The sequence below is a fragment of the Equus przewalskii genome, chromosome 3 (genome assembly GCF_037783145.1).
Source record: "Equus przewalskii isolate Varuska chromosome 3, EquPr2, whole genome shotgun sequence".
NCBI classification, from domain to species: Eukaryota; Metazoa; Chordata; class Mammalia; order Perissodactyla; family Equidae; genus Equus; species Equus przewalskii.
Genome location: NC_091833.1, coordinates 98,650,171 through 98,678,123, shown reverse-complemented (window position 1 = coordinate 98,678,123; position 27,953 = coordinate 98,650,171). Strand labels below are relative to the sequence as shown.

The 27,953-nt window shown below is 36.4% G+C and overlaps 1 protein-coding gene across 9 annotated transcripts in view; it reads left to right on the top strand.

The window, feature by feature from the left end:
• Positions 1–27,953, top strand: part of RBPJ (recombination signal binding protein for immunoglobulin kappa J region) — a 223,212-nt gene that overhangs the window by 168,429 nt on the left and 26,830 nt on the right. For 8 of the 9 annotated variants that reach the window (XM_070613033.1, XM_070613034.1, XM_070613032.1 and 5 more), the window contains 2 exons: positions 9,908–9,946; positions 26,197–26,292. In XM_070613033.1, the coding sequence (XP_070469134.1) occupies positions 9,908–9,946; positions 26,197–26,292 (135 nt within the window). Of the gene's footprint in view, positions 1–327; positions 3,115–9,907; positions 9,947–26,196; positions 26,293–27,953 lie in introns of those variants that run through there. The other variant, XM_070613037.1, reaches the window with a different exon arrangement.

The following is a 27,953-nucleotide window of genomic DNA, read 5'->3' as shown; positions in this document are numbered from 1 at the left end:
AGCTAACATGTGTTGCCAGTCTTATTTTTTTTTTCTTCTTCTCCCCAAAGCCCCCCGGTACCTAGTTGTATATTGTAGTTGTGGTCCTTCTGGTTGTGCTGTGTGGGATGCCGCCTCAGCATGGCCTGATGGGTGGTGCCATGTCTGAACCCAGGATCCAACCTGGCGAAACCCTGGGCCGCCAAAGCGGAGCATGGGAACTTAACTACTCAGCCACAGGCGACCCCTAGACTTTTTTTTTTGGTAAACTAAATAACATAAAATTTACCATTTAAACCATTTTTGAGCATACAGTTCAGTTGCATTAAGTACATTCACATTATTGTACAGTCATCACCACCATCCATCTCCAAAACTTTTTCATCTTGCTACGCTGAAATTCTCTACCTGTTAAGCAATAACTCTCCAGACCTCCCACCCCCAACCCGCCCCCCATCATTCCACCGCTAACCCCAGCCTCTGGTAACCACCGTTCTACTTTTCTGTCTCTATGAATTTGACTACTCTGGGGACCTTATGTAAGTGGAATCAGAGAATATTTGTCCTTTGGTGTCTGGCTTATTTCACTTAGCTTAATGTCTTCAAGTTTCATCCATGTTGTAGCATGTGTCAGAATTTCCTTTTTTAAGGAGGAATAATACTTTATTGTATGTATATACCACATTTTGTTTATTCATCTATCAGTGGGTATTTGAGTTATTTCCACCTTTTGGTTGTTGTGAATATGCTGCTATGAACATTGGTGTACAAGTATCTGTTTGAGTCCCTGCTTTCACTTCTTTTGAGTGTATACCCAGAAGTAGAACTGATGGATCATACGGTAAATGTAGGTTTAATTTTTGGAGGAACTGCTGTATGGTTCTCTACAGCGACTGCACCATTTTACATTCCCACCGGCGGTGATCGAGGGTCCTGATTTCCCCACATCCTCGTCAACACGTTATTTTTGATAATAGCCATCCACTGGGTGTGCAGTGGTATCTCATTATGTTTTTGATTTGCATTTCCCTAATGATTAGTGATATTTAGCATATTTTCATGTGCTTATTGGCCATTTGTATATCTTCTTGGAAGTATGTCTATTTAAGTCCTTTGCCTGTTTTTTAAATCAGGTTTTTGTTGACTTATAGGAGTTCTTTTTTTTTTTTTTTTAAAGATTTTATTTTTTCCTTTTTCTCCCCAAAGCTCCCCAGTACATAGTTGTGTATTCTTCGTTGTGGGTTCTTCTAGTTGTGGCATGTGGGACGCTGCCTCATCGTGGTCTGAAGAGCAGTGCCATGTCCACGCCCGGGATTCGAACCAACGAAACACTGGGCCGCCTGCAGCGGAGCGCGCGAACTTAACCACTCGGCCACGGGGCCAGCCCCAACTTATAGGAGTTCTTAATATGTTCTGGATATGAATCCCTTATGAGACGTATGATTAATTATATGTATTTTAAAGCAATATAAATATGTACATGTTTTGAAGAGTCCATATTAGTTTTAGTATATTCATTAGAGTAAATGTCATTCAGTAGTCCAGCATTGAAGGAGTAGTGGCATTTTATTGAGTGCTTACTCAGAGCCAGGCACTCTTTTGGGTGCTATACACATATGAACCTTTTAAGTTCTTGCAAGAATCCTATATGGAAGTACTTTTATCTGTGTTTTCACTTCGGGAAACTGAGATACAGAGAGTTTAAGTGACTAAGACAAGTTTGCGTTAAAGCTGGGATTTGAACTTTAGCAACCCCGCTCCCGAGCGCATGTACTTTACCACAATGCTTGCCTGCCTCTCCCGTGACTTGCATGTATGATAAACTTTGTGCGCTGTCATCAGATGACACTGTTCACGTCTTGACGGTTCATAAGATCAAGTGTGGTATCAGAAGTTTTTTTTTTTATTGAGTTAATGATAGGTTACAATCTTGTGAAATTTCAGTTGTACATTATTGTTTGTCAGTCGTGTTGTAGGTGCATCACTTCACCCTTTGTGCCCACCCCCCACCCCACCTTTCCCCTGGTAGCCACTAATCTGTTCTCTTGGTCTACATTTTTAAATTCTTCATGTGAGTGGAGTCGTACAGAGATTGTCCTTCTCTAACTGGCTTATTTCACTTAACATAATTCCCTCAAGGTCCATCCATCTTGTTGCAAATGGGACGATTTTGTTCTGCTTTATGGCTGAGTAGTATTCCATTGTGTATATATACCACATCTTCTTTATCCAATCATCTGTTGATGGGCACTTATGTTGCTTCCATATCTTGGCTATTGTAAATAATGCTGCAGTAAACATTGGGGTGCATAAGACTTTTGGAATCGCTGACTTCAAGCTCTTTCGGTAGATACCCAGTAGTGGGATAGCTGGCTCGTATGGTAGTTCTATTTTTAGTTTTTTGAGGAATCTCCATACTGTTTTCCATAGTGGCTGCACCAATTTGCATTTCCACCAGCAGCAGTGTATGAGGGTTCCTTTTTCTGCACAACCTCTCCAACATTTGTTACTATTAGTTTTAGATATTTTTGTCATTCTAATGGGTGTAAGGTGATATCTTAGTGTAGTTTTGATTTGCATTTCCCTGATGATCAGTGATGATGAACATCTTTTCATGTGCCTATTGGCCATCCGTATATCTTCTTTGGAGAAATGTTTGTTCATGTCTCCAGCCCATTTTTTGATCGGGTTGTTTGATTTTTTGTTGTTGAGTTCAGAAGGAGTTCTTAGCAAAAATTAAACGCTTAAGATTGGAACCTCTTTAAATAAGTTGCATTGTATTTCCCTTTGTGGAGGTATGCATTTTCCAAAAGGGTATGAATTTCTTTGTTTGAGTCTGGCATATTTTTTCTTAAAAAATTCCTCTAGTGAAATTTGCTTACTTGTGACCATTTTTTGGGGTGAATTCTTAACTTATATACCTTTCTCTGTTTTTGTTTTAAGTCACCTGTATTCTAAATTTGGTGGGTCAGTGGCTTTCAGTTGCTGTCTAAAGAAGGCGGTTTTATTTTGCTATTTACCTAAGCAAAACTTAATTAGTAAAGATTAAAACATCTGTCAGACTATATAATGCATTCTAGAGCAAAATGGAATTTTTGCTGCTGCCCACCATTATCACTAATAATCGTGTGTAGGGTAAGTGTTTGTTGTTTTATATATGTACTTGTGGGCAGGGGATGAAAATGTACATCTCATTTCCTCATTTAAAATTAATGCTACTAAATGCATAGCTTTTTGTATGTATATATAGGCCTAACTGGGAGGTGCTGTGTAACCAGGAGTCTATTCTTCACTGTACACGTGGATTTTTAAATATTTTTGTTAATACAATTTGTGCTTTGTTGAATAGCTTTTTTTTCTTTGTTGAATATCTTTGTATGCATATTTTTGCACAGTGACGAATTGTCTACCTGTATTCAGAATTGGAATGGCTAGGAATTCAAAGGAATGCACATCTTGAATTACAATAGACATTGCCAAAATGTTTTCCAAGAAGATTGCACAAATTTTAACTCCCAGCAGTGCATGAGAGTTCCTGTTTCTCCACTTGTACGCCAACGCTGGGTATTATCAAACTTTAAATCTACAGTAAGCAATTCTTAAGTAATTGTCATAAGAACATAAAAGCTATGGCAGGAAGCTGGCCATAGAGTCTCTTATGTATCACCTCCTCTGAATGTTTTTTGATAGGTTTGTCATCACCAGGTTCCTGGCAAGCAGGGTCAAGCCAGCAACTTGATCAAGATTATTGCTTCTCTGGGTGTGGCCTTTTTATTCTGATATAATTCAGTGTACATAAAAATTGCAAGAATATTACAAAGAAGTTCACCCAGACACCTCGTGTTAATATTTTACCACATTTGCTTTATCCCTCTGTATATCTACACACACACACACACACACACACACACACCCTTATTTTCCCTGAACTGTTTGAAGAAGTAGACATCATGCCCTTTTCTATCTAAATACTACAGTGAGTCTTCAAAAAATAAGGACATTCTCTTACATAACCACTATACAGTTGTCAAAACCAGGAAATTAAAATTGATATAATCCTATTCTCTAATCTACTGTTTTATTCAGGTTTATTCACTTCTCTAAATAACATCCTTTATAGCAGAAGTAAATACCTATAGATAGTATGTTGTATTCAGTTATGTCTTTGGTCTCTTTTAATCTGGGCCAATTCCCCAGTTGTTTTTTGTCTTTCATAACCTGATGCTTTTAAAAAGATAGTTCAGTTATTTTGTTGACTATTCTACAATTTAGATTTGTTATGTTTCCTCATGTTTAGATTCAGATTCTGCATTTTTTGGCAGTAATGTCACAGAAGTGATATTGTTCTCTTCTTAATGCATCATATTTGGAGGCGTTTGATGTCGGTTTGTCCTATTCAGTCTCTTGATACATGAATTTGGAGTAGTTTTCCCAGTGTCTGATTGCCCTGTCTTGTTGAGGCTGTAGATTTTAAGACACATGCTTTTCATATAAGCTCTTCATATGCGATGTTAATTTAATTAGATGCCGGTGTTCTCCCGACTCAGTTGTGCCACCTGCACAGTGAGGCTTATGTTTATTGCAGATTTAATTTGGGGGAATCCCTTCCCAGGTATGAGTTTTTAACCTAACCTGGTAGTAATATTGGAAGTACCTAAAAAGCCAGATGCTGACAATAGCTGGAGATGATAGTCTCAGCCACCCCTCATTTATATCTTTCCACTCTTCTGCTTCTTTACACAAAAACTGCTGGCAGACTATTATAAAGTTAAGCTTGTTGGTTTGGTTTTATTTTAATTGAAAAAGGTAGAATAAAAGGACTTTAAAAATTAAGGAAACAATGCTTTTCAAGTGTTCTCCCCAGTACACGGTAAGAGGGGGAGCATGTTTTTCCACCTGACGAAGCCAGTGGTGAGCATGGCATGTCTTTGACATCTGCCCCATAGGCTATTTCTTCTGATAGAAACATGTTTAATAAATGTGCTGGTTCAGGAGAAAACATCATGCCTTGATCATCTTTGTTAAGTAGCCGGGGAACACTGGTTACACCAGGCCAAGTTTTGAGCAGTATTGCTATTAAATGTGGTTCTTAAGGTAAGAACAGTTTCAAAATTAGAAATTGAAGTACAGCAAAGGCTGTCTTGCTCGAAGTTGTATGACTTAATAGGCTGTTTTCTGGCCCCCCATAGATAGAGAATGAGTAAACTTCTTTTTAAAATAAAGATAAATTACAAATTTACTTAAAAATATATATTTTTAGTTGGTCAAATATTAATCTCTTCAATCATATTCAATAAGTACAATATTTAAGTTGTTTCTAAGAGTTTTGCTTTTATAAATTATATAAATGAAAATCTTTTTTTTTTAATTTTTTTTTTAAAGATTTTATTTTCTTCCTTTTTCTCCCCAAAGCCCCCCTGGTACACAGTTGTATATTCTTCGTTGTGGGTCCTTCTAGTTGTGGCATGTGGGACGCTGCCTCAGCGTGGTTTGATGAGCAGTGCTATGTCCGCACCCAGGATTCGAACCAACGAAACACTGGGCCACCTGCAGCAGAGCGCGCGAACGTAACCACTCGGCCACGGGGCCAGCCCCTGAAAATCTTTGAACATATGTCATTGTCCATCTGTGCTAAATAGCATATAGATTCCATGGGGCGTGGATTTGTGTCCCTGATGTATGTCAAGTACCTATACTTGTTCCCTACTAAGTGAGTGAATGAATTTGTAGGCAAGGACAGAATATTATATGTGGCCCTTTCTAATGAGTCTCTTGTATTTTTTCAGAGTAAATTACTAAACAGCTTCCTAGTACCATTTGCTTTGGTTTTCATATACCACAGACTATAGTAATAATTTTTATCACCTGTATGTTTCCTCCTACTAGTGAAATGGACCAGATATGGATCCATGAGGGTATGAATCAGTTTTCCTAATTTTTCCCCATTGAAGTGCCACTTCTTTTCACTCTTAAGTCATGGTTCAAAAGTCCCAGTACTTTTGAACTGTATGAAATTTATATACTGTTTATGGCAGGTTTGGTGTAAAGTTTGGTTTGTGAGTTTGGGTTGTTCTTGCTTTCCTTTCTGCTGCTTTCCTGCAAATACCACACCAATGTTTCTTGCCTTAATCTATTTTAATTTCATTTCTGTGATAAGCAGAAAATTCGTGAAATACAGAAAAATAGAGGAAATTAGTTCTAGTTCCACAGTCCAAGGACACAAGAGTTTCCCACATGCCTTGAGCTTGCTTTTCCAGACAGCTCTTTGTTTTTAAGGTCGAAGTTCTAATATTGTTACAAGACAATAGTCTAGATAACGTCAGGATTTTGTAGCAGTGTAATTACTAAATTATTCTAAATTCAAAAAAAACTTTTTGTCTTTTCTTCCCCTTTTTGATTTTTGAGTTGGTTTTCTCATGTGAAGCATCTGTTAGCTGGAAAAGGTGTTAAGATGATGAAGTTTTGATAACTTCTATCATGTTTGTCCTCAATACGCTTGTGGCCATATACTTCCTTAACAGATTGGTAAATATAGCAGCAAATGTCTCTGTTGTGGGAGAAAACAATATTGCATTTCCACCGTGAGCAAAAAGGAGATGTGTGATATGCAGGTTTTTTACTTACTTGAAAATTTTAGTGGACTGAAAGACATGTGGGAACCTCAATACTATTCACGGTAGGAAGTACTATGTTTAATGATGGATGGCAACTTTTAAAAAATCCTCACACTCCCAGGTATATGAAAATAGATTTAGCTACAGTAATTATCATTTCCCTAAATTCTTCCTTTTTTGCCTTCTTATCTTAGAAAGGGGAAGCTAGTGAATTTAAAGTAAAATGAATTTGCTAGCTTAAAATTATACTTAAGATATATCTACTTTGGATAATGTAAATCTTCTTGAGCCAGAGTATTATATAAGCATTACTAGGTAATGATGGTGCAGAGTTTTGTGTTTTGTTCATCAATCCCAGTCTGAGGGAAAAGTATACGGAACAGAACAAGAAGGAAAGGGCATGGGTTAGAGTATAATCAGCTTATGTAAGTTAACTTTTACTTGTTACTGAAAAAAAAAAAAGGCCAGAATCATAACTTTTTCACATTAAATATATAACAGGATTGACTATTAGGTTTAATCAAAACTACATTTTATATAATATGCATAAAATTTGAGAAACCTACTCATGCACATGAGATACTGATAACCTGTAATATCAAAAAGATAAATTGGGTGGCAGTGATTCTTTGTTATAGTGAGGAATTAACTCAGAATTTCATAAAATTAAAAGTGTCACTATGGTACTTAAGGATTTAGATATTTTTGCAGCATTAACTATACCATACATGTATTATGAAAAATATCTTACGTAAGAGTGGTCTCTACTCTGGTTCCGTTGTCAACACAGGTCATGTCAATAGACATCTTGTTTTTAAAATAGATTGCAAATAAAGGTAAAAAATTGTACCTGCTTATATCACTATTTCATATTTCAAGAGAGAAACAGAACCTAATCTTTAAATTATAGTCAGTCTCTGAGTAATTGATAGCTGACTGTTGTCATTTCTGCTGGAAAGTGGTTATTTTGATGCATAATATAAATTTTACATCATGAATTTTCTTGAGTACTCATGTTTAAAGATGGACCTTCTTTTTGCAGTAGATATGTAATTCTTGAAGTTTTGTGTGTTGTACATCAAATTAGTAGGAAAAATGGATCTTGATAAGTGCAAGGTGCATATAGTTACCTTGGTATAACTTGATACTTTTTAAGATGCAGACCTATGAGTTTTATTAAATAATTAGAATTTAGTTCCATTGTGACCTTCAGAATTACGCTTTGTGAACCTACTAAGCTTTCATGACTTTTTTTCAGAAAACTCGTTTTCTTATTCTTCTCCCATTCTAGTACAGTAACCATTTGTTTTAATGAGATAGATAGGAATGTGATGGGATATGCATTAAAGAGCAGGTTGGGGTTGCACACAACCATTATTAGATATGCTTTATTATATACTGAAGAAACAATTTAATTTTATTAATGTTCATAAGATTCCTAGCCTTAGGATGGCACCCAGATAGAACAATGCATCATTTTGAGATGCTGTTCAGGCTCTAGAGGCAAACTGCTGAGTTTTCTTTCTTGTGTTTCCTGTGGGTGCAGGAGTGATGTTGCACAAGCATGATATATGTAATCGTTGACTTCGTCTGATGGGTATTTCCAAAAAAGAATGTAGACATACTTTAATGAACATTCAGTTGTTAATCTAATTTCGAAAGCATTTCAGAGCACCAAGAAATAAAACTTACATTTGAATTTTGAGAGCAGTGGATCTCTTACTGGTCACATAATAAACCTATGCTATATTGTGTTAGATTCCAAAGGGTACTTGATGGTTGTAGTGTTAGTAGTCATATGAAGGGTGGTGGCATCATGATTCTCATTGAAAAGTTTCATCTCATTTGTCAACTATGTCCCTCTCTAAAATTTTCACCGTTTTAAGTCCTTAGGTAGATTCTGGCCGCACCTCACTTTGTTTCTCTTTAGAAAGTATAACTCTGCTCTTAAATATATGTATATATTATATATGCAAAGAAGTATTTTAGAGAGTGTCTTAAACTTCATGGTTCTTGTAAAATATCCTACATCTAACGTAGTGAGGCAGTTTTATTGTAATCATATGTTATAATGGTACATTTAATCAATTTCAAAGGTTCAAAAAAGATCTTCCCTGTGGAAAAAGATTTAGGAGTAGATTTTTGCCTTTAATTTCATAACTGGAATTCATGATTAGCCAGTGGTTCAGTGTTTTAAAACCTATGGTCTTCAGCAGTGTTGCTGATGTTGCTGCTGAAATATTTTGTTTTGTTTCTTGATTTTTTAAAATTGAATGTCCTGTAGGATAAAATCAAAGAGAATTAATAATAAATAAGATCACACTTGATTCCTTTATTTAATTCTTTTGGCTTAACCATTTATAACCAAAAAGTAGTAATAATTGCGAACATTTGTTGAGTACTTACTGCATTCCAGACACTGATTTGTGTTTTCTGTATATTAACACATTCAGTCCCTTCTACAGCTTCTTAAGTACAGTCACTGTGCCTTTTTACAGGTGAAGAAACTGAGGTCTAGAGAGTCAAGTAATTTCAAGGTCACACAGCGAGTGAACACCAAATCGTGGGTTTGAACTCAGCCAGTCTTACTCTAGAGCCTTTTCTGAACCTGTGTGTTGTATTCTAATTCCAGCCTAAAATGTGATTTCCTGTCCTTGCTCATGTTTTTCTCTTTGCCCTCTCCCAAACAGTTGACATGCTTCTATGCTAGTCCATTTAGCATATTTCTTTTGAAGGGCCCTATACTACAGGCTACTTAAGTAGTCCACATCCAGATTTAAATGTCAGCTCAGCCTGCCACTTAATTTACTTTGTGACATTGGGCAGGTTGCTTTCTACGCCTTTAATATGGGCCAGTGTGTACATTATATAATTATTTTATAATGATTAAAGAGAAGAATGAATAAAAAATACATAGCATAGTGCCTGGCACGTGATAAAAACTTGTGAGGTCTATACCACTTCTTAGGCTGTGAGGATTTTTCTGAGCGCTGCAGATCGTGAGACTAGGGGTCTTTAGTTAGTTGTGTTTTTTGCAAGGTGCCTCTGGAAGTTACCTGTCATCCTCATCTAATAAGTGTGCTACATGCTCAGAGTGGGTGTATAAAGCCTACTTAGATGGGTTGTTTAAGAACTATTGTAAAGTCTGTATTTTTTTCTTCCTGAGTATAGATGTTTACTAGAGGATTTCTTCTTAGGCTAATCTTTAGTAGGGTTGAAGTATAAGTCATAAAAGCGATTTCATGGTGCCTAAAAAGCTTACTGTGGAGTGTGTCATACAGCCTATTTAATGTTTTTTTTCTTATTTTTTCCAGAAAATTTGGTGAGCGGCCTCCACCTAAACGACTCACTAGGTAAGCATTATATTACTCAGCATTTCACCTAAACATTTCCTGAAAGTATTAGATCCTGTCAAATATTGGTACCTGGATCGTAAGCTTATTCCCATCCTCCCTTGCATCTCCCATCCCTGCAAAAAAAAAAAAACCCAGGATAAGAGGATATAGTCAAAGGGAAAAATGAAGCCTTTCAAGAATTAATCTTGAGTATCATATAGTTAATATAACAAGGGCTGCAATGTAAACATAGCTTCCTATATCTAGCTGCATTTAGCCAATCACAATTTGTTGGTTATAGGTGGGACTTGGAAGCTATTTAATAAACACTTTTAGAAAAGAAATTTAAAGTAAAACAAGATTTTACCCATTTTAGTGGTTTTAAATATTATACTGTGTTCTGACTATATAACTTAATTTTACAATATACATTTTAATTACAAATGTTAAATTTAAAAGTATTAGTCTTGAAAATGATTTAAAAAATTTCTAACAGTCACTGGTTACAAAATAAAAAGTAAGACACTCATTTCCACAGTTACAGTCCTAGAGTTAATGCTGACCCTGCATTGTTAGTATCTTTCAAGAAAATCGTATGCATATATAAACACATGCCTGTGTTTTTCCTTTTTCTTTTTAAACTCTGGCATCATACTCTACCATTGATTTGTACCTTTTAACCTCACTTAACTGTACGTCTTCTACTTCATTCTCTTTATTGTTTCCATAGTTTTCTCTTGTCTTCACACTGCTTTTTAATATTTCACATCGATGGCCATTTGAATTACTTCCACATTATTGCTATTATTAAAATTGTTGTATTCAAAGAATGAACATGCCAGACAGACACACAAAGAGAGTTTTGTTTTCTTTTAAAGATTGGCACCTGATCTAACAACTGTTGCCAATCTTCTTCTTTTTTTCTCTCCAAATCCCCTCAGTATATAGTTGTATATTTCTTTTTAGTTGTGGGTCCTTCTAGTTGTGGCATGTGGGACGCCACCTCAGTATGGCCTGATGAGTGGTGCCGTGTCCGTGCCCAGGATCCGAACCGGGGAAACCCTAGGCTGCCAAAGCGGAGTGCACGAACTTAACCACTTGGCCACAGGGCCGGCCCCAAACAGAGCCAGTTTGAAGGGGCTTCCTTTAGCCAAATCTTTGATCATCAAAATAAATAATGATAGTAATGGGTTAAAATCCATAGAATAAAATGACAGTTTCGAAGTCTGTGCTGAGTTAAATAAATTAATCAATAAATGGAGGAGAGGTGGTAGCTTTTCCTTATAGAAGAATTTCACCTAATCAATGTATAAGGAATGATGGAACTAGGAAATCACATCTTGGCAACTATTACAGTGATAATTGTTTCAGGCAAAAATCATCAGTGGATGCTTTTAAACTTTTGGATTGAAGTCTGATGAGAAACAAAATATTTACATAGTCTCTAAGTATATCCTCACTAAGTATGTATTAATTGTAAAGTGAAAAATAATAACATGACAGTGAAGAAACCTGGCAGACACCACCTTAATTAAGTGTTAACATCACTAAGTTAGCATCACCAGTCATAGACAAATAAATATCATGTGCATCCTGAGAAGGACACAGTATTACTTTTGTGGTCTTCTTGCCAAAAATGCATAAGCTAAATCTAAGCATAAGGAAACATCAGACATAAATGAGGGACATTCTGTAAAATAAAGGCATTTACTCTTCAGAACTTTCAAGATCATGAAAAGTAAAGATTGAAGAATACCAATTAAAGGAGACCAAAGAGACCTGACAACTAAATTCAACTAAATCCTGGGCCAGAAAAATACTTTTCTTTTGCTCTAAAGCTGGAGTTGGCAAACATTTTCTGTAACGGGCCAGATAATAAACGTGTTAGGCTTTTTGGGCCACTCTGAGTCTGTTATGACTTCTCAACTTATATCCGCAAATCAGCCATAGAAAAATATGTAAATAAATGGCATGTCTGTGTTTCAGCTCACCTTAATTTAGAAAAACTGGTGGTTATTCTGATTTGGCCTGAGGGTAGTAGTTTCTCAACAGTGCTCTCTCCTCCTCAGTGAAGGGCATTAATGGCACAGTTGGCAATGTTCGAATAAAATCTGTAGACTAGTATTGTATCAGTGATAATTGCATTATGATTGTATACGAGAATTTTTGTGTATAGGAAATAAGCACTGAAGTATTTTGGGTAAAGGGGCTTTCTGTCTACAATGTGCTCTTAAATGACTTAAAAACATAATATACAAATATGGTAAAATGTTAACATTTGAGGAGTTTTGGAGGAAGGGGACTAAGGTTTCTTCGTACTACTTTTGCAACTTTTCTGTAAGTCTGAAATTACTTCCCAATTAAAATTTTTTTAAAGGCATTATGTAAATATTCCAGATCAAATGGGCTGAGAAACTATAACTTGTCTCACAGGTCCATGTAAATATATTTTCATTACTTGTTTTTATATGTCTTGAAGAAATTCTAAGTGGAATTGCATAATTCACATGTGTAGGCATTTTGAAATCTAAAATTTAATAGGTAAACATTTATATTTCATTACCAGCAACAAATAGGTTGGAGTGATTTCAATGATAAAATGTATTTTGATGAATAAATTAGTTAGTTTACTGGATTCATCTGTAAAAATAGCAATCAATATGATGATAATAAATACCATAAGGAAATATTTCTTTCCTTAAATATATATAATAATATTGTTAGGTCCCAGCTACTTTATCATGATTATCTATTTACCCTTTAAGCAATTTCCCTGTTTGGAAAATTTTAGTAGCTTTTAGGACTACTGCTTCTGGCCAAGATGGAGTAACAGGGATTGGAATTACTCTACAGCCTGAAACAACTAAAAATCTGGACAAAATATCTGAAACAGTGGTTTTCCAGATATTGGATGGCAGGCAAAGAAGGACAGTGATCCTTGAGAGACAGGAGACAAATGAGGTGAGCCCTATGATTGCCCCAGCTTAGTGCCTGGGGAGAGTTTCCTGGCTGTGATGTAGGGAGGAGGAATCCAGGAGAAGCCTAGTAAGCATCTTGATTTGAGGAGATAGATCTGGGAATCTCGTGAGCCGAGGCAGCTAGAGTTCCCAGGGCAGAGAACTGTAGGGGAAAGAGCTGGGCCAAGAGTTCCAGAGGTCTGCAGAGGGTTCCCTCTAATCTTCAGCTGAGTAGTGATCAGCACATGTGTGTGAGCAAGTTTGCTTGTGAGCAAGGTTGGGGAAAAAAATAAAGAATTAGAGGAAAGAATTCCTAAAGCTCATTCATCACTAGGAATTATTCCTGTTACCAATAGCCAGAGTGGACAAATCTCATAATTCATGGTACTACTAGAGTACTCAGAGGCATTTTGCTTTGGCAGTAGTGCAAAATTAGGCCTAGACTAAATGCTGCTCTCATTTCACCTAACAAAACTTAAAAGGAAGAGTGAAAAGATCAGACTCTTTCTAAGTAACTTAACTGTGTACCAGAACAAAGCTCAATAATATTTACAGGAATAGAAAAATATCCAGCACTCAAAAAGGTAAAATTCATTGTGTCTTAACCTCTGATCAAAATATACCAGTCTTACAAAGAAGCAGGAAAATATTATCTATAATGAGGAGAAAAATCAGTCAATTAAAACCAACCCCAGAATGAAACAGATGGATAGAATTAGATAAAGGCATTAAAACAGTATATTTGTCTTAGTATATTTGTCTTCTATATGTTTAAAATGCTAAGATCAGGACTTTGCAGAATTTTTCTTTGAAAGGTCAAATGGTAAATATTTTAGTTTTTGTGGCCCATAGGCCTCTGTTGTAACAACTCGCCTCTGTTGTGGCACAAAAGCAGCCATAAACAATGTGTAACCCAGTGGACGTGTCTGTATACTGGAGTGCTACTTTATTTCTAAAATAGGCAGTGGGTTCGGATTTGGCCTGCAGGCTGTGATTGCAGATCCTTGTAATTGCTAGAGGAGAGATTGAATAAGTTAAACAGAGGCCATGGAAGATAAAAAAAGGGAAGATCCAAATCAAATTTCTAGAGAGGAAAACAACAAATATTTAAGGTGAAAAATATACACTGCTGAAGAAGAGATTAGTGAACTTGAGGACATAGCAGCAGAAACTATCCAAAATGAAGCACACAGCAAAAAAGTCTGGGGAAAAAAAATCACAGTCATTAGTGAGCTGTGGTTTATATTCAAGTGAAATACTATACGTGTAATTGGAGTCATTGACGGGGAGGGTGTGACTAAAAGAATGTATGGGGAAATAATGGCTGAAAATATTCTAAACTTGGTGAAAACTGTAAAACCACAGTCCCAAGAAACTCAGTGAACCCCAAGTGCAGGAAGTGCACTGAAGCACATCGTAGTCATGTTGCTTTAAGTCAGTGATAAAGAGAAAATGTTAAAAGCAACAGAGAAAAAAAGGTAAATTATATACAGAGGAACAGAGATAAGGATGACAGGAGGTTTTTCATCTGAAACCTTGCTAGGGAGAAGACACTGGAGCATGAGCTGTACAGTACTCAAGGGGGAGAAAATACGGCAACCTAGAATTCTCTGCCCAGTGAACGCAAAATATAAAGACCTTCATAAACTGAAAAGGAATTAATCACAAACAGGTCTGAGCTACAAGAAATGTTGAAGGAATCCTTCAAGCAGAAGGACAGTCATACCAGATAGAAATCTGGTTCTGTGCAAATTACTGTCAAGAATGAGAAAGGTGACATCACTGCAGATTCTACACGTTTAAAGAATAACAACAAATATTATAAATAACTTTCTGCCGATAAGCTCAACAACTTTTGAAGAAATCTACAAATTCCTTGAAACCAGTAGACCAGCAAAGCTTATTCAAGAAGAAACAGATAACTTGAATAGCTCTATATCTAAAGAAATTGAATTTCTAAATTTTAACTTTCCCACAGAGAAAACTACAGGCTCAGGTGATTTCACTTTTGAATTCTACCAAACATTTAAGAAATAAATCATGCCAGTTTTATACATACTCTGCCAGAAAATTAGAGAGCAGGACATACTGCCCAGCTCATTCTGTGAGGACAGCATTGCCCTGTTACTAAAAGTAGACGAAGATATTAGAAGAAAATAAAACTGTAGACCAATATTTCTTGTGAACATAGATGCAAAAAGTCTGAACACATTTTCAAAATGAATCCAATAATGTATTAAAGGGATAATACATCATGACCTAATGAGATTTATTTCAAAAATGGAAATCTGTCAATGTAATTCAGTATATTAACAGGACAAAAAAGGAGAATCATATGGTTATCTCAGGGATTTAGAAAAAGCTTTTGACATTCTTTTTTTTTTTAAAGATTGGCAACTGAGCTAACAACTGTTGCCAATCTTCTTTTTTTTTTCCTGCTTTTTCTTGCCAAATCCCCCAAGTATACAGTTGTATATTTTAGTTGTGGGTCCTTCTAGTTGGAGCATGTGGGACGTTGCCTCAGTGTGGCCTGATGAGTGGTGCCATGTCCGTGCCCAGGATCCAAACCAGCAAAACCCTTGGGCCGCCAAAGTGGAGCACATGAACTTAACCACTCGGCCATGGGGCTGGCCCTGAGCTGGCCCTGACATTCATTCTTGATCAAAATTCTCGTCAAACTAGGAATAAAAAAGGGACTAGCCTGGTGGTGTAGTGGTTAGGTTCTCATGTTCCACTTCCGAGGTTTGGGGTTTGCAGGTTCAGATGCTGGGTGCAGACCTACACACCACTTATCAAGCCATGCTGTGGTGGCATCCCACGTAAAATAGAGTAAGATTGGCAACAGATGTTACCTCAGGGCCAGTCTTACACTCCCCACCCCCACCCCCCAACACAAAAAAACCCTAGGAGTAAAAGAGAATTTCCTCATTCTGATAAAGGTACCTACAAAAAACTACATTTAACACCATACTTAATTGTGAAAGACTGAATATTTTTTCTCAAGATCAGGAATAATGCAAGGGTGTCTGCTCTCATCGCTTCCATTTAACATTGTACGTGAGGTTCTGATTATTACAATAAGGCCAAAAGATGAAATGTAAGGCATTCAGACTGGAAAGAAAGAAGTAAAACTTCTTCTTTAAAACTTCTTTATTTGCAGATGTCATGATCATCTATAAAGAAAATTCTGTGAAATCGTCAAAGTAAAGCTGCTGGAATTAGTGGGTTTAGCAAGATGGTAGGATACATGCTCAAGAAACAAAACATACAAAATTGAATTGTATTTTTTATACTAATAACACTGGGAAATTGGAATTTAAAAAACAATACCATCAAAAAGTATGTAATTCTTAGGGAAAAATCTGACACAAGATGTGCAAAAACTATACACTGAAAACCACAAAACATTGGTGAGAGAACTTGAAGACCTAAATAGATTGGGCAGAAGACTCAATGTTGTTGAGGTCAGTTCTTCCCAAATTCATCTATGGATTCAACATAATCCCAGTCAGATCCCAGTGGGCTCTTTTGTAGCAGTTGACAAGCTGTTTCCAAAATTTACAAGGAAATTCAAACAACCTAGAATAGCCAAAACAACCTTGAAAATGAGCAGTAAGAATTTATGCTACCTGATTTCAAAACTTATAAAGCTGCAGTAATCAAGGGTGGAATTGGCATAGAGATAGCCAAGTAGATCATTGTAACAGAATAGTGGCCAGAAATAGTCCTTGAGATGTATTTTTTTTTATCAAGGTTAAAGGCCATTTAGTTAGATAAAGGGTTTTTTAAACAAAGGATTCTGGAACAATTGGATATTCATGTGCCCTGTCTACTTACATACACATATACAAAATAACTATGATCCATACATAGAACCGTATACAAAAGTTAGCCCAAAATAGACTTAAATGTAAAACTTCAAATTGTATAGTTTTTAGAAGAAAACATAGGAGAAAATCTTTGTCACCTTGTCTTAGGCAGATTTCTTAGATATAACACTAAAAGCACAATCTATAAAAGAAACAAATTAATTTTACTTCATCAAAATTAGGAATAAAGCATTCGTATCCAGACTATGAAAAGAACTCTCAAAAGTCAATAATAGGGAAATAAATGATTTGAACAGATACTTCTCTAAACAATGCATACACATGGCAAATAACCATTTAGAGAATTGCAAATTAAGACCACAGTGAGATAACACAATATACCTATTAGGAACGACTAATACTTTCATGCTTTGTTGGTGGGTATGTAAAATAGTACAACTTTGGAAAATAAGTTGGCACTTTCTTAAAAAGTTAAATATACTCCTACCATATGGCCCAGCTATTCGTTCCACTCTTAGATATTTAGTCAAGAAAAATGAAAACGCATGAATATAAAGACTTGGACACAGATGTTTGCAGTAGTAGTCGTCGTAATAGCCATCCAGGCATAACCCAAATATCCACTAACAGATGTGGATCAACAAATTGTGGTATATTCTACAATGAATTTCTATTAGCAGTAAAAATGAGTGAACTATTGATACATGCAACAACATAGATGAATCTTACTATAATTATGCTCAATTTTCTAAGAAGTCAGGAAAAAGTACTTACTGTACGATTCCATTTATATAAAATTCTAGAAAATGCAAACTAATCTATAACCACAGAAAGCAGATCTGTGGTTTCCTAGGGTTGGAGAGAGGCAGGAGGAGGGATTACAGAGGCAGAAGAGAAATTTGGGAATGATAACTATCTTATCTGGATTGTGGTGGTGGTGTATACCATATTCTATACTTGAAAATAAATGCGTTTTATTGTATTTCAGTTAAATCTCAATAAAGCTGTAAAAAATTTTGGTAGCTTTTATCCTTTAAAAATGCTTGAAAGGAATTAGTGTATCTTCCAGGGGAAAATTCAGGTAGACTTTGTATCTTTTTAAGTCTACTTTTAAAAGAGGGAAACTTACAGATTTTTATTCTTTATTATCAAAGCTAGTATAAAGCAAATTTAGCAAAACAGTTTGTTATAAAACAGAAATTGGAATGTAAAATCAATTAACAATTCTGTGATAAAAATTTAATTTTAAGGGGCTGACCTGGTGGTATAGTGGTTAGATTCACGTGCTCTGCTTCGGCACCCCAGGGTTTGTGGTTTCAGATCCCAGGCATGGACCTACGCACTGCTCATCAAGCCATGCTGTGGAGGCGTCCCGTACAGACAGAGGATGATTATCACAGATGTTAGCTCAGGGCCAATCTTCCTCATCAAAAAAAGAAAAATAAAAATTTAATTTTAAGCCCAAAGTTAAAGATCGGGAAGTTTTCCCTTTTGATGGCATAGCCAATTTAGGTTCTGTCTGGCTCTTAACTGTGTTTTCTCATTTCTCCTTTAAAGAATTTTCCCTGTTAGGAAAACTTTAGTGTCTTATATTTCATCAAAAATATTTTTGAAGGAATTTTTTATCTTTTCATTGAGATAGGGGAGTGGGAAGTTTAATTCAGAGAGGGCTTCTTTCCCTGTAAAAAACCCCGCAAACTTTTAAACCTATCCTAGTCCATCCTTACACCATCTTCCAAATGAAGCAATATTGAAAAAGCATCTTGTTATTTAGAGGATGATCTTTTAGATAGTGTTCTAAGCACAATTCTACCTACAAAGAGTTTAAGTTTTTTATTAAGCATAGTTAACACTATCTACAGTTTAGTGTTATTGTAGATTTGCTTTTATATATATATATTATATTCTTTCAGAAATATATATGATAGGAATTGAGTGTTAACTCTCAAGGCTATCCCGCTCTCTTGAAATAGTCCCCTTAATGTGGCTCACAAGTATAACTGACTGACTGTAGATTCAAAAACACAACAGAATAACCAGATCTTGTACTAGTGTATAGAACCAATTGTTCTTTTATTGTGGAGACTTCTCATTTTGTCATTTAGAGCCTGATGTCGTCAATGAAAATATTAGTTGGAATGCAATTAGGCGTCAGTCTCCAGGAATGCTGAATGGATCACATTGAGTGCACCCGTCCCTTATGTAAGAGTAGTTCTGAGCTCTGAAGTTTTGACTGCAGCAGGACTGTAACACATGTTTTTTAAAAAAGCAGATGTTATTCAGCTTAATATCCCATTGTACTAAGTGACTTTGCTCTGTTGTCAGTAAACAAAGGTTAGAACTGGAATCTTGAAGCTCATGCGTTGTAAGCAGACTTCAAAGGGCGTGTAGTCTTCACTTCCTTCCCCTCTACAACACTCCAGACTGGTGTCCACTAATTCATGCTCTTGCTTGAATTTGTTTAGTGTCGGGATTTCCTTCACACGGTGCATTTCCTTAAGGTTTGCTGTAATTGTTGAAACCCTTTTATGCTGTCTTCTCTGCTCAGAAACCCTTTTCTCTATTACTTGGACTAACACTTTTTTTTTTTTGAAGCCCCGTCGCCTGTTGGTCTCACTGCCACACATCTCTGTTCTCATTGTACCTGTGCATAAACCTCTGTTACTGCCCTCGTCAAGTGGTGGAGAAACTCAGTTTCTGAAGCTCCTTTTGGCTTATTTGGAGGTTGCTGCAGAGTTAAGCAGTAATATCCTAAGATGATAGTTGAGAAATAGCCTTTGTATATATTTGTTGTTCACTTCAACATGAGTTACATTTATTTTATAAATATTTGTGTATTAATTTTGGGATTTCATTGTCTTTGAGTAAGCCCCAATTTCTTTCTTTTTGTATTTTCTTTCCTATTCATGGCATGCAATTTTGAAAAGCATTTTACCAGTGCCTAGTGAGAAACTGTTAGAACAATGTATTCTCCTTGTCTATCCTGGGTTATAGCTAAAGTTGCTGTTCACTATACCTATTTATGATTCATCTCCTTCAATTTGTGACAGGCAAACCATCCATTTTTTATTGTTGACTTAGATCAGATTAATATCTGTTTTGGCCCTTTTCTAGGAGTCAGAGGCTACTTTATATTTTTGTCTTACAGGATACAATATTCGTGTTAACCTAGTCATGGATTCTCCTTTTACTTTTTTTTTTTTTTAAAGATTGGCACCTGAGCTAACAACTGTTGCCAATCTTTTTTTTTCTGCTTTATCTCCCCAAACCCACCCCCCTGTACATAGTTGTACATCCCAGTTGCAGGTCCCTCCAGTTGGGGGATGTGGGACGGCGCCACATCCGCGCCCAGGATCCGAACCCTGGGCCGCCGCAGCGGAGCACGCAAACCCAAGCACTCAGCCACGGAGCTGACCCCTCTCCTTTTACTTTATCCTTAGACAGCCACGAGTAGCAAATACCATGTAAACTAAGTAGACTTGAGATGAGTTTAGATTTGTGGTAAAATAAAACCATAAAGTTAAATCTACATTAATAGTAATGCATGACCTTGCTCTATGTAGTTATTAGTCAGGTAATTAGTTCATAAGTGGTAAATAATTCATATAACAGTGGCTGCAATGAGTATTCAACTTTACTTAGGCCAGTCATATATTTGTAGGGCATCTTAGGGAAAGAAGAAAATGAGGTGGAGTAGGAAGGGTCTGCATGGCCCCTGGGATTCGAGCTGCCAAGTTTAAACTAACCAATCTAGGAACCAAGGTGATGACCTACCTTGGAATGTCAGTACCCCCTACTGTTACATGTTCTCAAAATCCGCAAGTCACAAAGTTTTCTCTACACACAATATAAAGCCTTAACTAGTGAAATGGTTTATTTCCAAAATAAACTTTTAAAATAATAGAATACAGAAGTGATGATGACCCAATCCTTACAATGTAATGGCCTGTGTCTATTTGGGAGAGGAAATAAAAACCACGAAGAGTTTATCAGAACTTGAAAGATTGGTCTCATAGCCTTGTGACAGGCTTTGAAGCAGTTTACCTGTATATCTACTTTCATAGAATTTCACAGAATTATGGGACATTATTTTTACTTTTATTATAAAGAGGGAGTGAAATGAGATTTGCTGGCATTCCCCTAGGAACGCGACCTGTGCTGTTGTTAGACCTTGGCCACCAGTAGATACAGAAACCTGTATCTGCAGCCTTACTGTTTCATTAGTTTTGAGAGACTTCGTTGGCACTGTCCCTAGATTATCATTTTCAAAGCCGGCACCTGGGGTAACAGTCTCCTTGGGGGAAAAACATAGACCTCTTGATCTAGTCTAATAGTTGGGAAAATGCTGCATCATGGATACCCCCTCTGAAGATTTGTTTGAGACTCTTGAGTAGTCCTGCAGTGAAAGCTGCTTTTGCTTTATTGGATCTGAAGTTTTCTCTAAAACTTCAAGTGGGGCACTCTCCATTGCAAATGGTAACTGTTGTGGACCTCCCTTTGAAAAGTGTTGTCTGAGAGAGTGGAAAAGACTTAACCGCGAGAATCTGACGAATAGGGCAGCTCTATGAGTTTGTGTTTTGGTGTTTTGTGGGGGGCTCGGCGGGGGAGTGTGAGTCTGGATGCTTTTGTCAGAAGAGTCCAGCTGAGCTTTCAGAAATCTCAACAGTCCCCAGTCCAATTTCAAGAAAGAGTTTTTTTTAAAAAACTTCATTAAATGTCAACCGTGTGATATACTTAATTGATTAAAAAATTTAGTGTCATTATTCATTTCTGTTTTGCAACTTTTTTTTAAAAATTTTTTCAATTTTTATTGCCTTTACAGGAGTTAGCAAATGTTTTCTGTAAAGAGTCAAGTAGTACATATTTTAGGCTTCGAGGTCCACTGCTGTTACATAGTCATCTTTTCTTTTTTACAACCTTTTAAAAATGTAAAAGCCATTCTTAGCTCCTAGGGAGTACAAAAACAGGCTGCTGGCGTGGTTCACTGACCCCTGGCCTGTAGTTGTGTTTCTCAGAGTATACTCTGCAGCTCTCTCAAATGTTTGCAGGTGTGGTGTGTGTCTGTGGAATTACTTTGGAAACACTTGATGCAACAAAAATAGCTTTCTTTACTGGAAGACAGTTCCTGTTGAAACTTTTGTTTGGATTTTACAAGTGACAAAAATCCAATTTGAGAAGTACAGAGACTGAGCCTTTGGTAAAGATGACTGTTTGGACGTCCCGTGTTTTCGGGCCACGTTCTCTCATAGAGTAGTTGGGGCTGGCTATGGTTAGCTCCCAACTCGAGTGTCTCTGCGTGCCCCTCTTGCCGCGCACATGTGTGTGCACACACGTCTCATTTAAATGGCTTATACATCCGTTGGTGCAGTCACGGAGGTGCATATCAGTGTGGTGAGGAAGTAGGGGATCGATTTTCGGAAGAATGAAGGTTAGCACAGTAAGGGCAGTTTTTTTGTGAATTTTGTGTGCAGTATAAGAAAGATTGAAATTTATAAAAGAAAACACTGCCCAAAAAATCAACAAAGATAATGATAGTTTAAACCTGTCAGGCTAGAATGGAATTTGTCATGATTTCATGTTAGTAAAAGTATTGATAAAAATAAAGTTTTCTGCTTTTCTAAATGTTTAAGCTTTCTTGTTTTGAATAAGCAAACTCACAAAAGTAGTTGCTCCATGGTGCTCTTCAAATAATTTTTAATTGGTTTTCATTCATAATGAATATTTTATATTATAAGGAATCATTCAGTGAAATTAGCAAATAATATACTTTAAAGCTTGTTAGAATAGTGACTATTCCAGCAATTTATGTTTTAGCTTTGTTATTACTGTTTTTAACAACTCAGTAATACAAAATAGTAATTATGGTAAGAGTCTTATGGCACTTACGTTATGTATTCCGATGGTAAAATTTCCCTTATTCTTTCTTAAAAATGATTTTGGCATCTTATTGTTGGAATATTTTTGGTTTTCTCTAATTCAGTGGTTTTCAACCCAGGTGACCTCTCCCTCCACCCCCTTCACAGAAGAAGCTATCAACCTTTGATTGCCAGAGGACATAATTTTAATGTGTTTGATATTCTAAGAAAGCAACTTTTTTTCTTGTTGAAAAAAAGCTGTTTGGCAGATTACTATTACCTGACAACTATTATTAATGATTACTTTAAGGTTCTGGTTGCTTTTTCAGGAATTTGTATTATAAATATGAAGGGAAAAGACAAGGGAAACTGGAGCTATCATCTTATATTCCTCATAAACAGTTTGAGATCTGAAATCTTTTGTCATGATCATAATTGTAAACAGTTATTTCCAATACAGTCAACTAGTACCATAACCAGTGCCTGAGATGTAATAGGCTTTCAGTAAACTTCTAGTGGGAAGATGGATAAATGTGCAGCTTACCTGTTGTGCTTGCAGAACACATGCCTTGAAAGTGGGTTGAGATGCCTGATCTTTTACCTCCAGGTCCTTTTCAAGTTTGCCGTCAAACTTCAGTGGACGTCCCTGGTTCCTTCTCCCCCACTCCCACACCCTTTCTAAGAAAATAATAATAATAATAGGTAGAGTTTCCTGAAACTTTGATTTGTCAGTTTGTGGGTCTAACTTAATTTAGAATTTTTTTTCACATTATGAGTTATTGCTGTCTTTTTTTACGGGTGAAAAAAACTCAGGCTTAGTAAGAGACGAGTTAAGATTCAGACCCCTGTCTGTTTCACACTAAATCTGTGCTTCTAACCATTGCAAACTATCTGATAGTGTAATTTTGTCCTTGAGAGCCAGATTTTCTGTACATTTTCTTCTTGACTCTCCTGTCACTGTTTTCTTTGTGGGAGGTTTTATTTGCACCTGTGGCTTCATTTACGAACCGCATACCAGTCCACACCACTTTTGCAGCCCAGACACCTCTCTGGAACTTCAGATGGGTGTTTGTAACAAGCTATTGAATACTTCTGTCTTGGAGGTCCATGGCACTTCAGAGTTGACATTTCTCAAACAGAACCTGTTAATATATACCCACTTCTCCCAAAAGGAAAGATAAAAAGTTAAGTCTTTCCCATCTTCTCCCTTACTATCTTCTATTATTTGTTTCTTAGCATGTCATCAGTCTTTTTCAAATTTGTCTTGTCTCTATGCTTTCCACTCCTTTCTCTTTTCCACCGCTAGAATTAACTAATTAAAGAGGAAAACTGTTGTGTGTTTAAAAAAACCTTAAGATCTCTCATTGCCTTTTATGTAGATTAAAAATCCAGGTCCCACAGTGTGGTGTTTTTCTATAATGGGATCAAGATAAAATTAAAGATGATCTTTTCCCAGTTATCAAGAAGGTGCAAATTTTTTTAACATGTTTTTAAAGTTTTTCTCCAAGTTTCTTAAGAATTTTATTATCTGCTACCACTTTTATCATCGTCTATGATAGGGTCATACTTGACTTAGCTTAAACTTGCATACTTAGTGTTGAAGTTTACAAATGTCTGATTTCAAGGGATTTGGCAGGCCTTTCACAATTTGACTCTACTCACTTTGTCAGCTTTATTCACTGCCATGGCTCACTTTAGATTCTTAGAGAATTTGTTTCAGTACCTGACTGCCGCTTATTAATGGCAAGACATTCAAAATGGTGTTAACAGTACTTACCTTTTTGGATTATGAGGATTACATGAAATAATGCATTTAAAGTGCTTAGTTCAGGGCCTGGCACGTAGTAAATACTCACGAAATGTTAGCTGCTATTGTTTTGTTGTTGTGGCTGCTTTACTCCTCAGCCTGATTCCCTCAGTGTACCCAAACATAAGGGTCCTTTTTGTCTTCCCTCTGTACTGCTCCCAGACAGTGGAATGGCTTATTCTTTCCTCCTCCTACTTCCTGTGGGAAGAGATCTACTCTTCTTTTTTCTGGATTTAGCTGACCTAAGAAATTTTTCCCAGGCCAGCCCTAGTAGCCTAGTGGTTAAGTTCAGCATGCTCCACTTTGGCAGCCTGGGTTCATTTGTCAGGCACAGACCTACACCACTTGTCTCTCAGTGGCCATGCTGTGGTGGCAACTCACATACAAAAAAAGAACAAGATTGGCAGCGGATGTTAGCTCAGGGCAAATCTTCCTCAGCACACATACACAAAACAATCCCAGCGTGTATTCCTTTATCACTCCTCCCTTTACATAGGCATTCCCTTATTGGTGCTTTTTGTTCATACTGATATTTGGATCATGTATTTCCTTATTACTCATTTTCCAAACTATTGTCTTCACTGGACTGAGCTTCTTTTCAGTGGTAGGGATTAATTCTCAACCTAGTGGGTGCCAGTGTTACCTGGCCTGCCCGCTAACAGATTTTCAGTCAGTAAACATAAAAGCTGTCATCTAGATTATCTCATTTAACCCCCACAGCCTTTCTGTGTTAGGTCAGCATTATTATCTTTTATTATCAGATACAGAAACAGAAGGTGGATGAGGTTAAGTGATTTGCCCCAGGCCACTTAGTTTCTGAGTGCTACAAGTCTAGAATTCCCCACATTTAATAACCAACTACTGTTGTGTAGCTATCCTCTTATACGTTTGTCTTTTATTTATAATATAAATAAAATAGCATTTAATTTATTAAATTATTTCCTGATTATTGTCTTTGAAGCACTTTTGCTTTAATTTTGTAATGTGTAAAACATCTCAGGAATTGAGATTCTACTGATTCAGAATTGTGAAAGCTTGATCTGTGTAGACCTTGTGCTCTTTGTACTCTAACATTGCTGAGCAAAATAATTGGGTGAATAAATATGTTCAAGACATTGAACTTTTTATATAGCATTTGCATAATAAATAGGTAGTTGGTGTAGTTTGTACTTGAAAAAATGAACATTGCATTTTTTCCCAAAATTTAATTCAATTTTTCACTAATGTAAATTAGCCTTTATTAAATTTTCTTATGTATTTAGTAACATCCTTCAGGGTAATTTCGTGTTTGAATATAAATGATAGCCCTTTCTTAGTCCTTATGTGGGGTTGTTATTTTAGAAACATGTAATAATAACTTTGGAAGACCTAATGATTTCTTAGGGCTTTGTGTGCAATGAAAAACACTCATTCTAATTACTTGTAGGGAGGAACTGGTGGTGGTGAATTAGATTATTAAGTACAAAAGTTTGGCATGTCATTAATTTTATAAACGGTTTAAAGCCAAATTAGCAATGTACATAGTGATTCTTTGAATGATTCTTTGAGAAGTCGTAATTGTGGTTTAATTGAGTTCCGTCATAAATTCCAAGAATGAAGGACAATTTCTTTTAAAGAACAAAGTATGGAGTTGAAAGACGAGCAGTATTTATTGTCCCATTGTATAATGTTCTTTAAATTTAGTTCATGGGTTTGTTTAGCTTTATTGTTTTTCTTTTTAGATTTCCTTGTTTAAAAAATATTCTTAAGTGTTCTTCTCATTACAGAGTATAGTAATATTCTAAATCCCTGTAATAGTAATATTTATATTTTATTTTAGGGAAGCTATGCGAAATTATTTAAAAGAGCGAGGGGATCAAACAGTACTTATTCTTCATGCGAAAGTTGCACAGAAGTCATATGGAAATGAAAAAAGGTAAGATTAATGTTTTTCTCGTGGACAGTTAATTGTAACTATTATGTGAATTTGCAAGTGATGTATTAATATGCAAATAAGAGAATGGTTTCTATTACTGGGTTATTTGCAAGTACAAAATGAAAAATAGGAGATTTGTCTCTATTGAAGAGAGAAGCGAAATAAATTGTGGCATATTTAGTAAAGATCATCTGCCTAAATCCTTGATTTCACAAAATGAAATAATCCATCACTTTTCTTTTGGGCCGTGTGATGTTCAAAAAGTAGCTTTCCTTTTGGTGGAAAATGTAGTTTTATGAACAAACGCAACCCCAAAAGCGCCATTTTAAAAAGGAAAAGACTGAACAAAGCCCTGATTTGAACTATGGAGTGATTGTAAGGAAAAGAGCTCCCAGCTCTCTCCACCTTGACCCTGTGCCTGTTCAGATTAAGAAAAAACAGCAGAACTGAGTTGGTGCTCTCGTACCCCGTGAATGTGGACACCACAGAAATGACCTACAAATCAGGTTAAATTAAATTATATTTATTTGATTTATATAAAATTAAATTATAACAAAGTGATCTTTATATTTGTCACAGTATCTTATAAATTTCAGCATATTTGGGGCATAATTGTGGACTTTTGTTGTTTGTTTTTTCACTTGGTTCCTGGAATTTTTTTGTTAATAGGGTAGTTTCTCTAGTCTTTGTCTTTCAGACAGCATTTTTGTGTTAAAGCGTTTTGTGGACAAAGGCTCCTTGTGGAGGAAGATGAAAGATTTTTTTGGAATGGCTAGAAAGGCACCAAACTGAAGTGGGAGCAGGAATGAAGACTCAGGTTTGGGTGTTGGGTTGAAAGGAATGAGTGGAATCTTACTTAGAGTTTGTGAGATAAAGGGAACTTTAGCATATACATAAGAGAAGGGAAATGTAAGTATATAATTAATTTACATGCTAAAAGAAAATTAAGTCTCTTAAAGTCCTCTAAATCAGAGCTGAAAAGAAGGTGAAACTCTTTAATTGATAGTTTTATCCTCAAAGGATGAACAGGTAAAAGCAATATCTAGAACTCATAAAACCAAGTGTTCTTTTGTTTTTTGGTAAGGAAGATTCGCCCTGAGCCAACATCTATTGCCAGTCTTCCTCATTTTTTGTGTGTAAGGAAGATTAGCCGTGAACTAGCATCTGTGCCAGTCTTCCTCTGTTTTATATATAGGATGCCTCCACAGCATGACTGATGAGTAGAATAGGTCTGTGCCTGGGCTCCAAACCTGCAAACCTGGGCCACCAAAGTGGAGTTGTGGAACTTTAACCTCTGGGCTACAGGGCCAGCTCTCAAGTGTTCTTTTTATCGTTATTCAAATTTACTAGATTTCTGATTATTTTATCTTACTTTACTAGTGAAACTTAATCATCAACCATTTATAAACATGGGAAGAAGTTGGTATGGGCAGTTTGGGACATAGAAACCATATCAAGATGGTGGCTGATGCGGGGTCGGTGAGCCGAGGAGTCGACAGAAAGATTTCTTAGACTCGTAAGATCTGGCAATAGTGCTCTTTTATTTAGAAAATAGTGTAGCATGGGGACAGGACCCATGGGCAGGCAGAGCTTCTGCTGCTGCCTCTGCTGCCCCCGCTGGCATGGGGACAGGACCCACGGGCAGGCAGAGCTGGTGCGTG